Source organism: Neovison vison, chromosome 9 (assembly GCF_020171115.1).
Source record: "Neovison vison isolate M4711 chromosome 9, ASM_NN_V1, whole genome shotgun sequence".
Lineage (NCBI taxonomy): Eukaryota > Metazoa > Chordata > Mammalia > Carnivora > Mustelidae > Neogale > Neogale vison.
Window position 1 is genome coordinate 97,539,402 of NC_058099.1, and position 15,791 is coordinate 97,555,192.

Genomic DNA, 15,791 nt, shown 5'->3' on the forward strand with positions numbered 1-15,791 from the left:
CTCCCTGCCGAGGAAAAAGCCCAATGTGGGCTCGATCCCAGGACCTGAGATCATGACCTGAGTGGAAGGCAGATGCTTAACAGACTGAACCACCCCGGTGTCCCGAGTGTGAACTCTTCTATGCTCTTTTTCATTCTGTCACTGCTTTTTTTGTGCTTAAATGATATTTAATAATTGACACATATTGAACTTGTGTAATTTATGTTTTTGACATATGTATATACCCATGGAGCCACTGCTGCAATTGAAATAATCGACGTAATCATCACCCCCAGAGTATTCTTACTCTTTGTAGTCCCTCCCTCTTCGCAACCACTGACCTGCTTTCTGTCCATTCGTGGCAGCTTGCATTTCTGAGAGTTTTCTATCAAAAGAACCATGTAGTATATACACTTTGATCCAACTTCCTCCACTGTGCACAATTATTTCGAGATTCGTGTTCTATTACATGTATCAGCAGTGCATTCCTTTTTATTACTGAGTAGTATTTCATTTTATTAATGTACACAGTTTATACAGTCCTTCCTTGTCGGCATTTGGGTCTTTAGTTTTTAGCTGTTTCACAGAAAGCTGCCGTGAGCCTTATGTAGAAGTTTGTATGGATGTGATGCTTTCATTTCTTTAGGGTAAATACCTAAGAGCAGAATGGCGGGGCCACCTTGTAGGTGTATACCTTTTGAGGAAAGCAGGAAAGTCCCAAACTGTGTTCCGTAGAGCTCGTGCCATTCTGTAGTCCCTTCAGCAGTGCGCGAGTGTTACAGCTGCCCCACATCCTCGTCATTTGGTTCGATCAGACTTTCTAATTTTAGTCATTCTGGGAAGGTGTGTTGTGGCATCTTGTGTTCTAATTTATATTTTCCTAATGACTAATGTGCTGAACAATTATTTTTATAAATTTATTTGCCATCCACATATTGTAGTGGTAAAGTGTTCATATCTTTTGCCTATTAAAAAAATTTTTTTTTGCATTATTGTTACTGAATTACAAAACTATCTATTGTAGATATAAGTTTTTTGTCAGATTTATTCCTCTGTGTGGCTTGTCTTTTTATTTTCTTACCATTATCTTCTGAACAGGAAACATTTTTTCTTCCAAATTTTTATTTAAATTCTAGCTAGTTAATACATAGCATAATATTATGCTATGTATTAACATATACAATACATAACATTAACATATACAATAGCATAACACATAGCATAATATTGGTTTCAGGAGTAGAATTTAGTGATTCATTACTTAAATACAACACCCAGCGCTCATCACAAGTGCCCTCCTTAATCTCTGTGGCCCTCTAGCCCCACCCCCCCCACCTCCCTCCATCAACCCTCAGTTTGTTCTCTGTTGTTAAGAGTCTTTTATGGTTTGCTTCCCTCTCTCTCCTTTTTTTCCCATATGTTCATCCATTTCCTAAATTCCATGTATGAGTGAAATCATATTGTATTTGTTTTTCTCTGTCCTAGTTTGCTTAGCATAATACAGTCCAGCTCAATCCATGTCATTGCAAGTGGCAAGATTTCATTCTTTTTGAGGGATGAGTAATATTCCATCGTATATGTACGCCACAACTTCATTATCTATTCAGTCTTGGACACTTGGGCTTTTTGCATAGTTTGGCTACTGTTGATGCTGCTGCTTTAACCATTGGGGTACATGAGCCCCTTTGAATCTGTATTTTTGTATCTTTGGGGTAAATACCCAATGGTGCAATTGCTGGATCAGAGGGTAGTTCTATTTTTAACTTTGTGAGGAACCTACATGCCTTCTTCTAGAGTGGCTGCACCAGTTTGCATTCCCACCAACAGTTTAAGAGGGTTCAGTTCCCCTTTTTCCATATCCTCACCTACACCTATTTTTTTCCTGTGTTGTTAATTTTAGCTATTCTTCCAGGTGTGAGGTGACTTATCATTGTGGTTTTGTTGTTATTATTGCTTTTTTTAAAAAAAAAATATGTATTTGACAGAGAGAGGGAGAAGCAGGGTCCCCATTGAGCAGGGACCCAGACACGAGGGCTTGACCACAGGACCCATGACCTGAGCTGAAGGCAGACTGAGCCACCCAGATGCCCCTCTCATTGTGGCTTTGATTTGTATTGCCCTGATGGTAAGGGATGTTGAGCACTTTTCCATATGTCTGAGGGCCATCTGATGTCTTCTTTGGAAAAGTGTCTATTCATGTCTTCTCCCCATTTCTTAACTGGATTGTTTTTTGGGTGTTGAGTTGGTAAGTTCTTTAAAGATTTTGGATGCTAACCCTTTATCAGATATGTCACTTGCAAATATCTTCTCCTGTTCCCTAGGCTGCCTTTTAGTTTTGTTGATTGTTTCCTTCTCTGTGTAGAAGCTTTTTATCTTAATGAAATCCCAATAGTTCATTTTTGCTTTTGTTTCCTTTGCTTTTGGCACCATGTCCAAGAAGTTGCTGAGGCCAAGGTCAAAGAGGTTGCTGCCTCTGTTCTCTAGGATTGTGATGGATTCCTGTCTCACATTTTTGCCTTAAATCCATTTTTTAAAAAGACTTTATTTATTTACTTTTAGAGAGAGTGTGTGCGCGTGGGTGAGGGAGGGGCAGAAGAAGGAGAGAGAATCCTAAGTAGAGTCCACACCAAGCCAGAACCTGATATGGGGCTTGATCCCACAATGGCATGATCACCACAAGAGCAGAAACCAGGAATCGGACGGACGCTCAACCAAGTAAGCCACCCAGGCACCCCAGGTCTTTCATCCATTTTTTGTTGTTGTTGTTGTTGTTTTGAAGATTTTATTTGTTTATTTGACAGACAGAGATCACAAGTAGACAGAGAGGCAGGCAGAGAGAGAGAGAGAGGGAAGCAGGCTCCCTGCTGAGCAGAGAGCCCAATGCGGAACTCGATCCCAGGACCCTGAGATCATGACCTGAGCCGAAGGCAGCGGCTTAACCCACTGAGCCACCCAGGCACCCTCTTTCATCCATTTTGTATTTATTTTTGTGTATGGTTTAAGAAAGTGGTCCAGTTTCATTCTTTTGTATGTTGCTGTCCCTTTTCCCAGTACTATTTGTTGAAGAGCCTGTCTTTAACCATTGGATATTCTTTCCTGCTTTGTCAAAGATTAGTTGACCGTATAGTTATAGGTCCATTTGGGGGTTTTCTATTCTGTTTCACTGACCTTTGTGTCTGTTTTTTGCCAGTACCATACTATCTTGATGATTACAGCTCTGTGACAGACCTTGAAGTCAGGCATTGTGATGCCCCCAGCTTTGGTTTTCTTTTTCAGGATTGTTTTGGCTATTGGGGTCTTTTGTCGTTCCATACAAATTTTTGGATTTTTTTGCTCTAGCTCTGTGAAAAATGCTGTTGGTATTTTGATAAGGATTGCATTAAATGTGCAGATTGCTCTGGTCAGCATAGACATTTTAATATTTGTTCTTCCAGTCCATGAGCATGGAATGTCTTTCCATCTCTTTGTGTCTTTCTCAGTTTCTTTCATGAGTATTCTGTAGTTTTCAGAGTATAGATCCTAGATATCTTACTGTTTTTGGTGTAAATGTAAATGAGATTGATTCCTTGATTTCTTGTACAGCTACTTCATTTTTGTTGTATAGAAATGCAACAGATTTCTGTACATTGATTTTATATCCTGCAACTGCTGAATTCTTTTATCAGTTTTAGCAGTTTTTTGGTGGAATATTTCAGGTTTTCATTAAAGAGTATCATGTCATCTGCAAATAGTGAAAATCTGACTTCTTCCTTGCTGATTTGGATGCCTTTTATTTCTTTTTTTTTCGTATGATTGCTGTAGCTACAACTTCCAGTGCTGTGATGACTAGTAATAGTGAGAGTGGACAGACACCCTTGTCGTGTTCCTAACTGTATGGGAAAGAGCTCTCAGTTTTTCCCCATTGAGGATGATACTAGTTCTGGGTCTTTTATATATGGCTTTTATGATGTTGAGCATGTTCCTTCTATACATTTTTATTTAAATGAAGAACGGTTGATTCCTTTATAGTTGCGCTTTTTGTGTTGTATTTAAGAAATCTTTGCCAACCTACGTTATTATCCTATTTTCTTTTAAGAGTTTTATAGTGTGTAAGCTCTTGATATTTAGGTTTGGGGTCCATTTTGAGTTACTTTTATGTATGGTCTCAGAAAGAGTCAAAGACTCAAAAAGAGTCAAAGCTCATTTTTTAATACTAGAGCTGTCCAGTTTTTTGCACCATTTTTTGAAAAAATTATCCTTTCCTCATTATGTTGCATTGGCACTACTGTAAAAAGCTAGTTGACCCAATTGTGTAAGTGTATTCCTGGACTCTATTCTGTTTCGCTGATCTACTTATTTTTATGTTAATTTTATGTTTTTATTTTTATTTTACCACACTTCCTGTAGTGTTTCAGGTAGTGTAAATTCTCCAACTGTATTCTTCAACATTGTTACCACTATTCTAAGCTCTTTGCATTTCCACATAAGTTTGAGTCAGCTTCTTAATTTCAAAAAGGCTAAAAATTTAACTGGTATTGAGTTAAATCTATAAATTTGTGAAAAAATGACATCTTAATGATACTGAGTTTTCTGATTCTTGAACATAGTATAGCCATATATTTAGGTCTTTAATTTCTCTCACTATAGTTGTCTAGAGTTCAGTGTGTAGGTCTTAATATATCTTTTATAAATTTATACTACATTTTAAAAATATTTTGATTAAAAATGTCTCCATTACTCTTTAAGAACTTTTTTATTTTCTGGTTTGGAAGATGTCCCAGACCACTCTTGCCTTCTCTCCGCCCCCAAGCCTGAAATCAGTTATTCCTTTAAGTATTGACTCTTTTTAGTAGAGAGCAGTATTTAGAAACCAAGATTTGAATGTGGATATGCTCATTGCTACCAGCATCTCATAGCTTCTATGCTCTTTCTGCAGAGAGAGCTGGGAAATACATGTATGTCTATTTGTCTCTCCATATTTAATATAATTATATACACACACATACATGTTTTAGACATTTACATACATTCTTACACACTTATAGGTGTATGTATATACCATCTAAATATATGTGTGTATACATACACATAAACACATCATATACATATATACACACATATACACTCACACAGAGACAAACATGTCTATACAGGCAAACTTAAGAGAAATTACACGTTTGGTTCCACTGCAATAAAGCAAGTCAAATGAGCTTTTTGGTTTCCCAGTACACACGAAAGTTATGTTTATAGTGCATGTAGCCTGTGAAGTGTGCAGTCAGTGTGTCTAAAACATTGTTCAAAAAAGAAAAGAAAAGAAATAATGTTCATACTTAAATTAGAAACACTCTCGTGTTGAAAGCTACTAACCATCATCTGAGCTTTCAGGGAGCCATGATCTTTCTGCTTGTGAAGCCATGATCTTCTTGCCTGGTGTTGATCTGCTGACCCATCAGGGTGGTACTGGCTGTGGCCATTTCTGAAAATAAGACAACCCTGAAGTTTGCCGCATGGATTGACTCTTCTTTCATTAATGATTTCTCTGTAGCCTGTGAAGCCATTTGGTACTGTTTTACCCACAGTAGAATGGGGTTTTTTTTTTTTTTTTGAAGATTTTATTTTTTTTATTTGACAAAGAGAGTGGGAGGGGCAGAGGGAGAAGCAGACTCCCCTCCGAGCAGGGAGACGGATGTGGGGCTCGATCCCAGGACTCTGGGATCATGACCTGAGCTGAAAGCAGATGCTTAACCAACTGACTGAGCCACCCAGGCGCCCAGTAGAACTTCTTTCAAAACTGGGGTCCATCCTCTCCAACCTTTCTGCTGCGTTACAGCTACGTTTGTGTGATATTCTAAATCCTTTGCTGTCATTTCCACAGTCTTCATGGCATCTTCACCAGGTGTAGATTCCATCTCAAGAAACCACTTTCTTTGCTCATCCATAAGAAGCAAGTCCTCGTCTGTTCAAATCTGATCATGGGATTCTAACAGTTCAGTCCCGTCTTCAGGCCACATTTCTGATCCCGCTTCTCCTGCTGTTTCCCCCACATCTGCAGTGACTTCTCCACCGCAGTCTTGAACCCCTCAAAGCCACCCATGAGGGCTGGAATCAACTTCTTCCAAATTCCTGTTGAGTTTGATAGTTTGAGCTCTTCCCATGAGTCATGAAAGTGAAAGTGAATCCTTTGCTGGATTGAGTCCACCCAGATCCATCTGATAAATCAGTATCTACGGCAGCTAGAGTCTTACTAAAGGTATTTCTTAAAGAACAAGACTTGCAAGTCAGCCCTTGATTCATGGGCTGCAGGATGGATGTTGTGTTAATAGGCATGAAAGCAACATCAGTCTCTCTTTTTTAAAGATTTTATTTATTTATTTGACAGACAGAGATCACAAGTAGGCAGAGAGGCAGGCAGAGAGAGAGGGGGAAGCAGGCTCCACGCTGAGCAGAGAGCCCGACGCAGGGCTCTATCCCAGGACCCTGAGACCATGACCTGAGCTGAAGGCAGAGGCTTAACCCACTGAGCCACCCAGGTGCCCCTAAAGCAACATTAATTTTGTCCCTCTCCATCAGAACCTTGGGTGACCAGGTGCAATGCCATGTAGCAGTAATATTTTGCAAGCAATTTTTTTTTCCTGAGCAGTAAGTCTCAAGAGTGGGCTTAAAATATTCCATCAACCGTATGGTAAATAGCTGTGCTGTCCTCCAGGCTCTGTTGTTCCGTTGAAAGAGCATAGGCGGAGGAGATTAGCATGGTTGCTAAGGGCTGCTTTTCAGAATGCGCAATGAGCATTGGCTTCCGCTTCAAGTCACCAGCTGCGCCAGCCTCTCTTGAGAAAGCCAGCCTGTCCTTGGAACTTTTGAAGCCAGGTGTTGACGTCTTTCTCACCATGAAAGTCCTAGATGGCATCTTCCAATGGAAGACTGTTGCGTCCGTATTGAAAACCTGTTGCTTTGTGTGAGCACCTTCGGGAATTGTCTTAGCCGGATGCTCGGGATCCCTTGCTACGGCTTCTCCATCGGCGCTCGCCGCTTCACCTTGCGCTTGTACGTTACAGGGACGCTTCTTGCCTCCCCCCGGTGACTTCCGCCAGCTCCCAACTTGACTTCCACAGCTTCCTCAGCTCCTCAGCCTGCACAGAACTGAAGAGTCGGGGCCTTGCTCCAGGGGAGGCTTTGGGCGAAGGGAATGTCGTGGCTGGTTTGAGCTTCCCTCCAGACCGGTCAGACTCACTGCATGTCAGCAGGGAGGCTGTTTCATTCTCTTACGTGTTCACTGGGGTAGCACTGCTGATGTCCTCCGAGAACGTTCCCTTTGCATTCATAACGGGGCCTACTTTTTGGCACAAGAGGCCCAGCTTTTGGCCTGTCTCGGATGTCAACCTGCCTTCCTCACGCAGCTGAATCATTTCTAGTTTCGATGGTAAGTGAGAGATGTGCGACTCTTCCTTTCACGTGAACACTTAGAGGCCCTGGTAGGGTTATCAACTGTGCTAATGCCCATACGGTCGTGTGTTAGGGAATAGGGAGGCCCGAGGAGAAGGAGAGAGATGGGGAAAGGGCCCGTCGTGGAGTGGTCAGAGCACACACGACATCGGTTGAGTTCCCCGTCTTATATGGCACAGCTGCGGTGGCCCCAGATCACAGCGGTGACATGGAAGATCACTGATCACAGATCACCGTAACTAATGTGATAATAACAATCATGTTTGAAATATTGTGAGAGTTCCCAAAAGATGACACAGAGACATGACGTGAGCAAATGCTGTTGGAAAAATGGTGCCAGCAGACTGGGTCCAGGCAGAATTGCTACAGACCTTGCGTTTGTTAGCAATGCAGTGTCTGTGGGGTCACAAAACAAGGCAGACCCGTACCCATGTCTGTACTTCTGTGTACAAACCGTGGGCTGGCGCCAGTGTCTTATGCCTGTGCAGCAACCCTGCGCTCACTCTGGCCTCCCCTCTCACCACATTTGTTCTGAGAAACCTGGCTCTCTTTATCCAGTGTAGTATTTCACTCAGTGCTAGGCCACATACTAAATAGTTTCGTTACTGCTGACCTGTGACACAGTGGAAAATAAACCTTCTCACTGGGATTTAGTGTTCCTCATTCTGTTTTGTCTTTAGCCTGAAGGTATGTAGTAAAAATACTGTGTTTCAGGGTTACTTGGATTAAATTGGTTTCCCTTTAGTATATTATGTTATTCATTTGAAATGAAATTAAGTTTCTCATTGTAGGCCAACTTTGTTTTTTTTATCTTCCCTTGCTGCTTTTATTTATAAATGTATTTGTTTGCTTACCTGCGTGAAATATAACCTTGTTCTAAAATCAAATCTACACAGAAAGCGTATACTTTCACTTACTTATACTTACACAGCCCCCTGTCCCCAGCTTCCCAGTGACCATCTCTCCCGCCTTCCCACCTCTGGTCCCTTCTGAGACTGGCTGGCAACTAGTCTCCATTTTAAAATTACCTTCCCTTGAGTTTCTTTTCACACAAGTAAGCTGATGCATGTATATTTTCTTATGTCTCTCCCTTTCTTGGATGAAAGGCTGTAGACTGTAGATGCTCTTCTGCACTTTTTTTCCCCATATATTATATTCTGGAAATCTTGTTAGTTTGTAACTTCTTGTTCGCAAAGATCTTCTTCATTCCTTTTTACAACTGCGTAGTATTCCCTTGTGTGGATTTATCATACTTCATTTCACCTCCCTTCAGGGTATGGACAATTAGATCATTTCCAGAATTTTGCATTCACAAGCAGTGCTTCAGTGATACTGCACATGTATTTTCTTCCTTTTGGAGGTATATCTTTAAGTTAATTCCTAGAAGTTGATTGCTACATCACAAAGTAAATTGCATGTTTGTTTTTGTTAGATCCTCTTAAGCAAAAACATTATACTAACTTGTATTCCTCCCAGCAGTATATAAAGATCTAATACCACTGTGGCCTTGTCAGTGGAATATTTTGGTGTAACAGGTTTAATTTTTTGTCCATCAGGTAGGTTCAAAATTTGTATCTTAGCGTAATTTAAACAAATTTCTGTATGTGTAAGATTGAACATCTTTCCGTATGTTTAAGGGTCATTTTTGTATCACTTTTTATGGTGTTTCCAGTGGGTTTTTAGTCAGTTTCTTTTTCCTGGATTTTTATGTGTTATAAATTAGAGACATTAACTTGATTTCTCTCAGTTTTTGTTGTATTTGACTTCATTTACGATGCTTTTTCCCATGAGAACATTGGATTTCATCTACTCAAATTTATCGATCTTTTCTATTATTTTCTCTGAATTTTGAGGCATCCCACTCCCAGATAATCGTTCCGTATTTGCATGGTTTCACTTTTTACATTTAGACCCTAATGTATGTAATGAGGGATTTGTTTATCTGTGTAAAGTGTGGATCTAGTTTTATCCCTTTTCAGTAGAGTACTCAGTTGTTCAATACCATTTAAAATTTTTTTAAGTTTTTGTTTATTTTTTTTATTCATTTGACAGAGAGAGTACAAGCAGATCTAGTGGCAGAGGGAGAGGGAGAAGCAGACTCTCCACTAAGCAGGGAGCCCCACAAGGGGCTTGATTTTTAGGACCCTGGGAATATGAACCGAGCTGAAGGGAGACTCTTAACTGACTAATCCACCCAGATGCCCCTAAAGTTTTTATTTAAATTCCAGTTTGTTAACGTACAGTGTAGTATTAGTTTCAGGATCCAGCATTCTTTTTCAAAAATACTGTCTTTAAGGTGCCTGGTGGGCTCAGCTGGTGGAGCATTGGACTCTTGATCTCGGAGCTGTGAGTTTGAGCACCACACTGGGTGTAGAGACTTCTTAAAATCTTTAAAAGTATCATCTTTGCTTCCGTGATTTACAGTGCCTTCTTTATTATATACTGAGTTTCTTTTTTTTTTTAAGATTTTATTTATTTATTTGACAGACAGAGATCACAGTAGGCAGAGAGATAGAGAGAGAGGAGGAGGAAGCAGGCTCCCCGCTGAGCAGAGAGCCCGATGCGGGGCTCGATCCCAGGACGCTGGGATCATGACCTGAGCTGAAGGCAGAGGCTTTGACCCACTGAGCCACCCAGGCGCCCCTATTATATACTGAGTTTCTACAGGTATTTCTCTTTCTGAACTTCTCTTCTGTTTGTGCGCCAGTATCACATGCGTTTTAGCATAGAGACTGTAAAGTAAGTTCTCTTGCGTGGGATGTCTGGTTCCCGTGCATCCCTGTCGGTTCTCAGTGACTCCCTGGCTTTGTGCAGGTTTGACTTCTCCACACGAACTTGAGAATCAGCCTTACCTAAACTTTGTAAAGAAGCTTGTTGTTATCAACTTAGGCAGAGCGGACATCTTTATGATGCGGAGTCATCCAAGAGCAAGGGATGCCTTTCCAAATAGTGTGTGACTTTTTTTTTCATGTTGTTATGTGAAATACTGTTCTTTCATAGAGCAAAAATAAACCAAATAGACAGGAACTATTAAGGAGGACTTTGTTATTTCTATTGTTTTCATAGAAATGTGTATTACAAATATTTATGTGTTTAGGCATCTCTGTGTCTTCTGTGTCTTAATCTCATTTCTTGAAGTTAAGAATTCATTTTATTTCCCTTATCCTCAGGCTTTACATAGTATTTGCAGATCACTGATTTAATTTAAAAATTTTTTTTATTTTTAAAAAGATTTTATTTATTGATTGATTTACTAGAGAGATAGAGAGCACAAGTAGGCAGAGCAGTAGGCAGAGGGAGAAGGAGAAGCAGTCTCTCCACTGAGCAGAGAACCTGGTGTGGGGCTCAATCCCAGGCTTTGGGGTCATGATCTGAGCCAAAGGCAGCCGCTTAACTGACTGAGCCACCCAGGCACCCCCACATCATTGATTTTAAATCACTGTTTGTGGAATTGACTTTATATAGACAGAAGCACACATCTTTTACTTGATTGTTCTCAAATGTTCCTGTCCATGTTTCTCACTCATAATGTGGGGTCGCAGCAGATGTGTACCCCCAATGCACCAGCTGACTTTCTCAGTGGAAATAAGGAATAAAGTTCCATAATCTATCTATGAAATCTCTTTTTGAGATAATTAGATGAGAGGGTATGCACACTTACCATCATGTTCCTTCTTGAAGGACGGTGGCGTTGCATGCTCATCTCTTTGTAATTGAAGACTTTTCTCTTTGGGTATTACCATAGTTTCTTTTTCCTATTAGAAAAATTAAAAAAAATTGTTATCGGGTATGAAAAAGTCTAATTTTTACTATACAATTTAGGGTCACGGGGCGCCTGGGTGCCTCAGTGGGTTGAGCATCCAGCTCTTGGTTTCAGCTCAGGTTCTGATCTCAGGGTCCTCCGCACTCAGCAGGGAGTCTGCTTGGGATTCTCTCTTCCTCTCCCACAACCCCTGCCAAATAAATAAATAAATCTTAAAACAAAAAAAGAAAAAAAAGAAAACCTTAGGGTTACAGACAGCACTTGTCTTCTCATGGTCAGAGTTAGTGGCATTTCCTTTGTGCTGCAGTAGGATTTTACACATAATTCCATTTCATCATTCATTAACGTGTAAGGTAAATATTTGTGTAGCTTGTTTTCACTCCAGACTGTCAACTTCTCTGGTGGTCTAGTGGTTAGGATTCGGCACTCTCACTCTAGACTGTCAACTGCTTGAGTAAAAGAACCAGGTCTGTTTTGTTTTTTTTATCTCCAAAAGCCAAACTCAGTGCCTCCTAAATGTTAAATATGTTGAAATTCCAAATGGGAGCTGGAGGGAACTCTATGACTCAGAATGAAAGTTTCTCTGAAGTGGAACCTGAAATGAGATCATCTTTATCCAGGGAAGGCCTTCTAATTATTCTTTGTGGCCTCGTCTTAATTGAGTTCATGATGCCAGATTCTACCATGTTCAGCAGGATTGAAGCAGTGGTCCCATCGCCTGTGCAGGGCACTGAGCAAGCTTTTGGCCTCTTCTCCAAGTGACCCATCATTACCTACATGCCTTTATGATATACTGAGTCATCCAAGAGCAAGGGATGCCCTTCCCTGCCCTTCCCTGCCCACCCCACTGGGACCCCCAGTCCAGACTGTTAGCCCTGGGGTCTATATCAGTCTTTGCTGTCCTGGGAGGGAACATTTTCTGCCATTAGATGTAATGTAGATTGTGTGGGGCCCTGGTCTCTACCCTCTGAAAACAGGTCCCCTTTCATCTCCATCTTGACTCTCTTACTCTCCCACAAGGGTTCTGAGTGAGCAGCCCCTCCACTCTGAGTTTGTGTAATAAGTGCTGTTAATTCTCCTCTACTCCACAAATACCTTAGTCCCTACATTTATATGAAGAGCAGGAACTTCTAAAGCAACGTGAAGAGAAAAAGCAAGGAACTTAACTATTTTTTAGGGACCACAGAAATTTGAAATTGTTTTTTTAACTGAGAGATTCCAGTCATCCATGTAAGCCAATAGCTTGTTGTTATGATAGACCTTCTTTCAAAATTTTGAAGCTCTGCTAGTGATACCTATCATTTTTCTCTTAATATTAGGCAAAAATAATGCTAACATATTAACCAACTCCATTGAGAGAAATTACAGTGTTAACATTTGGTCCTGTATACGAAAGAAAGAAAGAAGGAAAGAAAGAAAGAAAAGCAATCCATGTTGTTATATATTTGGCTGTGTTTCTCATTTTCCGTTCTGTGTGCACACACACAGATTAGACAGAAGCAGATACTTATGTGCTGCGTTAACTTTTTCCTTACCCAGCATTCACTTCTCTGTGCCAAGAAAACCGCAAGTAATTACTCAGCCCATGCAAGTGGAGTATGAAAGAAGTGATATGAAGTCATCCCTGCTGAGTATTAGCTAAAGGACAGTTACAGTTACTTGGTACAAATTGATAGACTCTAAGTGGTTGAAACTGATTAAAAATTAAGCCCCACATTGAGGAGTTTTTCATTTTTTTGGCACCATGTGTAGTTGGCATATGTAAGTTATTGTGAATGCTATAGACAACAAAATAAGCAGTATTTATTTCCATGAACCATTTCTTCCTAAAATAATGAACCTTAAGTTGGTAATCAAAGATCATTTATCCTAATACACATTCCTCCTATTTTATTTTGAGACAATGTAATACACAAGCATAGTGCATTGTATAACATTACTTATAAATCTTCAACCAGTAAGAGATCATCTTAAAGTTTAGTTTTCCTTAAATTTTGTGTTGGTCGCTAATTTGGAAGACATGCATACTTTAAAAATATAATCTTGGGGACAGTTATTTTGAACTACTTTCAGTCATTTAAATTGCTTTTTTCCCCCCTTACCTTATCAGACACATTTAAGAAACAAAAACATGCATTAAAATGTGTGACTATTTTAAGAAGTTAAATTTAGAGTAGAAATATAAGTACCTTAATATTTTTTCCATCCAGATATTTATCCTCAAAATCTTGACTAAACAAGTTTTCTTCAAAACTATCTGTTCCATAATCATAGGTCATGCGGGAGTCGTGCCGGGTTGGTGGTGCTGGCTTTATCAGAGGCACAAGCAGGAGCAGGAGAAATGTAGACTGCAGAGTCTTCATTTCAGCAAAAATCAAGGTGACTGGAAGTTAATAAGTTAGTGGCCTGCTGACTGTGGGACAATGCTCTCTTTTTCCCTGGAAGTAAAAATGCAGACCATGGAAGCAATATTTAAAAGCTTAGAGGACTTTTGGCAGGGTATACTCAGTAGGGGCCAGAGAACAAGTATTTAACCCTTAGTGATCTTTAATTAGATGCTAAAAGTTTTCAAGTATCAGTGACATTCTTAAAAATAGTTTCAGAAAGTGGTTTTTATTTATTTTTCTGTCAAAACTCAAGCAATGTTGATAATTTCAAGTTTGTTAATAATTAGGTGCCTTAAACAAAGGTACTTGAATACAACTGAAATCTTAGGATACCTGTAGTATAAATAGTTAAAATGAAGACTCATGATCCTGTCTCATGTGAGTTAAAAATATCATATTTCAACTTTGCTATTTTATAAGAACTCTTGATTTGTAATGGTATGAATAGAAATAAGTTCCAGGAGTTTTAAAACTTAAACTTTAAATTTAACATGAAGAGTACTCATTAATATTTATACTTTTAGGTGAGAAAGCATATAGGAAAAGCCATAATTTTAATTTTCTTAGTTTTGTCATTTTCACTGATACCATTATTCTTAGTTGATAGCATTGCTTTTTAAATCTGAACTACAAAAAACATGGTATTGCAGACTAGAAAAAATACAGAATTGAATCAAGGATTTGGGGGAAGGAGAGGAGGAAGAGTCCCTTTATCAGTGATGCACATTTTAGACTTTTTCTTAAGAATTTCAGACAGAATCACTCAGAGTTGCTGGTGCTGCATTGTAGATGCCAGCTTGTCAAAAATCAGTAGCTAAAAAGCCTGGTTTTTGTGACTTTTGCAGCAAGGTTCTTGCCTGTGGGGATGTTAAATTTATGCAATGACATATATAAGTGCTTGTTACAGTTGTTCAAGGTAACTGAAACTTAAAAAAATTAGAGATGGCCTTTGCATTTATCAAGACTGTGCGATGAATCACATCTTAACAAACGATATTTAAAATAAAATGTGAAAGAAGAGCCTACCGTTAGAACTTTTTTGAAGCTTTTTGTGGCTTTCCTCAATAGAAGTTCATGCCTGTGTATTAGCCCCAAGTGGTAGGTGAAGGAGGAAGGCTGGGGAGCAGTTTCAAAGTGCTGCATGGAGTTTCAGGGCCCAGCAGCTTTAAACGCAGTTTGCATGTGGTAGAGATATTTGCCAACATTCTTTCTCTGGGGTGAAGTGTAGTGTGTTGTACTGGAGAGCCGTGTTTAAAACATTTGCAGCTGCCGTGCTTGGTCTGCTTCTGCTGAGGACCGTAAGATCGTATTATTTTTACCTTGTGTACTGAGCACTAAGGTTTCTTGAATATTATTTGTGAAGGTGACGTAGCTTTAAAGTCATGCTTTTTATTTTAATGCGTTCCCAGGAGATAAAACTTATGCTTTTCAGTGAAATAAAATACCAAACCAAAGCCTAGTCTGTGTTCTTAATTTTATGAGGGGTAAAAATATTGCCACAGTACCATAATTAGCATATAGCCAAGAAATTTCCAATGTAAAAATTAGTTTTAACATAAATTATCTTGCAGTTTAATCAGTTGGGGTCCCCTCCTTTATTTTAAGTAAATCCAAGTCTGAGAAATCAGCTTTTTAAAAATATGTTTGATTTGTAATTCGGAGTTTGATAGTAAAAGATACTTTCGTTTGCTAAATTAAGGAAACTATAAAAAATTTGTAAATTTGATTTTTAAAAGTTTAAATGGTATTTTAGATAACTATATGATCATTGTAAAGATTCACTTTCGTTTTTGCACTCTTTGGTGCTCTCAGCACTCAAGGTAACATTTCTTCCTCCTCTATACTAAAAATCCAACAAATATGGGTATGGATAAATATTTTATTACAAAACAGAAAAGAATACCAATTTATTCTCTTTTCTACTCAAAATTATCGTTAGGGTCTTTCAAATTGAAGATTGGAAAAACTAAGATGTGAATGCTCATGATTTTATTTGAATGTGAATTATTTTACATTTACTTGTGGTATTTTCTGGTTTGGGCTGATATAAATTGTCAATTTTATGGCTTTAAGGATATAAAAACTTTAGAGTTTTTGCACGTCTAATAATGAAACAGCAAATACTGATCTATTTCACACAGTGTGGCAGTTGTGTTGAGAAGTGAACAGGATAGATGTTAAATGTCAGATGTAGAGAATCCTAGAGATTCAGTGTTTTACTAATGACACACACAGTGTGA

General features: G+C 39.2%; 2 protein-coding genes across 3 annotated transcripts in view; one reads left to right on the plus strand and one right to left on the minus strand.

Annotated features, from left to right (window-relative positions):
* Nucleotides 1-14,741, minus strand: part of OGN (osteoglycin) — a 77,384-nt gene extending 62,643 nt beyond the window's left edge. The window contains exons 1-3 of one of the 2 annotated variants that reach the window (XM_044266045.1): nt 14,578-14,741; nt 13,354-13,602; nt 11,063-11,156 (exon numbers count right to left, since the gene is read on the minus strand). In XM_044266045.1, the coding sequence (XP_044121980.1) occupies nt 11,063-11,156; nt 13,354-13,527 (268 nt within the window). In that variant the 5' untranslated portion in view covers nt 13,528-13,602; nt 14,578-14,741. The remainder of the gene's footprint in view (nt 1-11,062; nt 11,157-13,353; nt 13,603-14,577) is intronic. The other variant, XM_044266044.1, reaches the window with a different exon arrangement.
* Nucleotides 1-15,791, plus strand: part of LOC122917773 (centromere protein P) — a 237,441-nt gene that overhangs the window by 64,685 nt on the left and 156,965 nt on the right. The gene's annotated exons all lie outside the window — the stretch shown is intronic.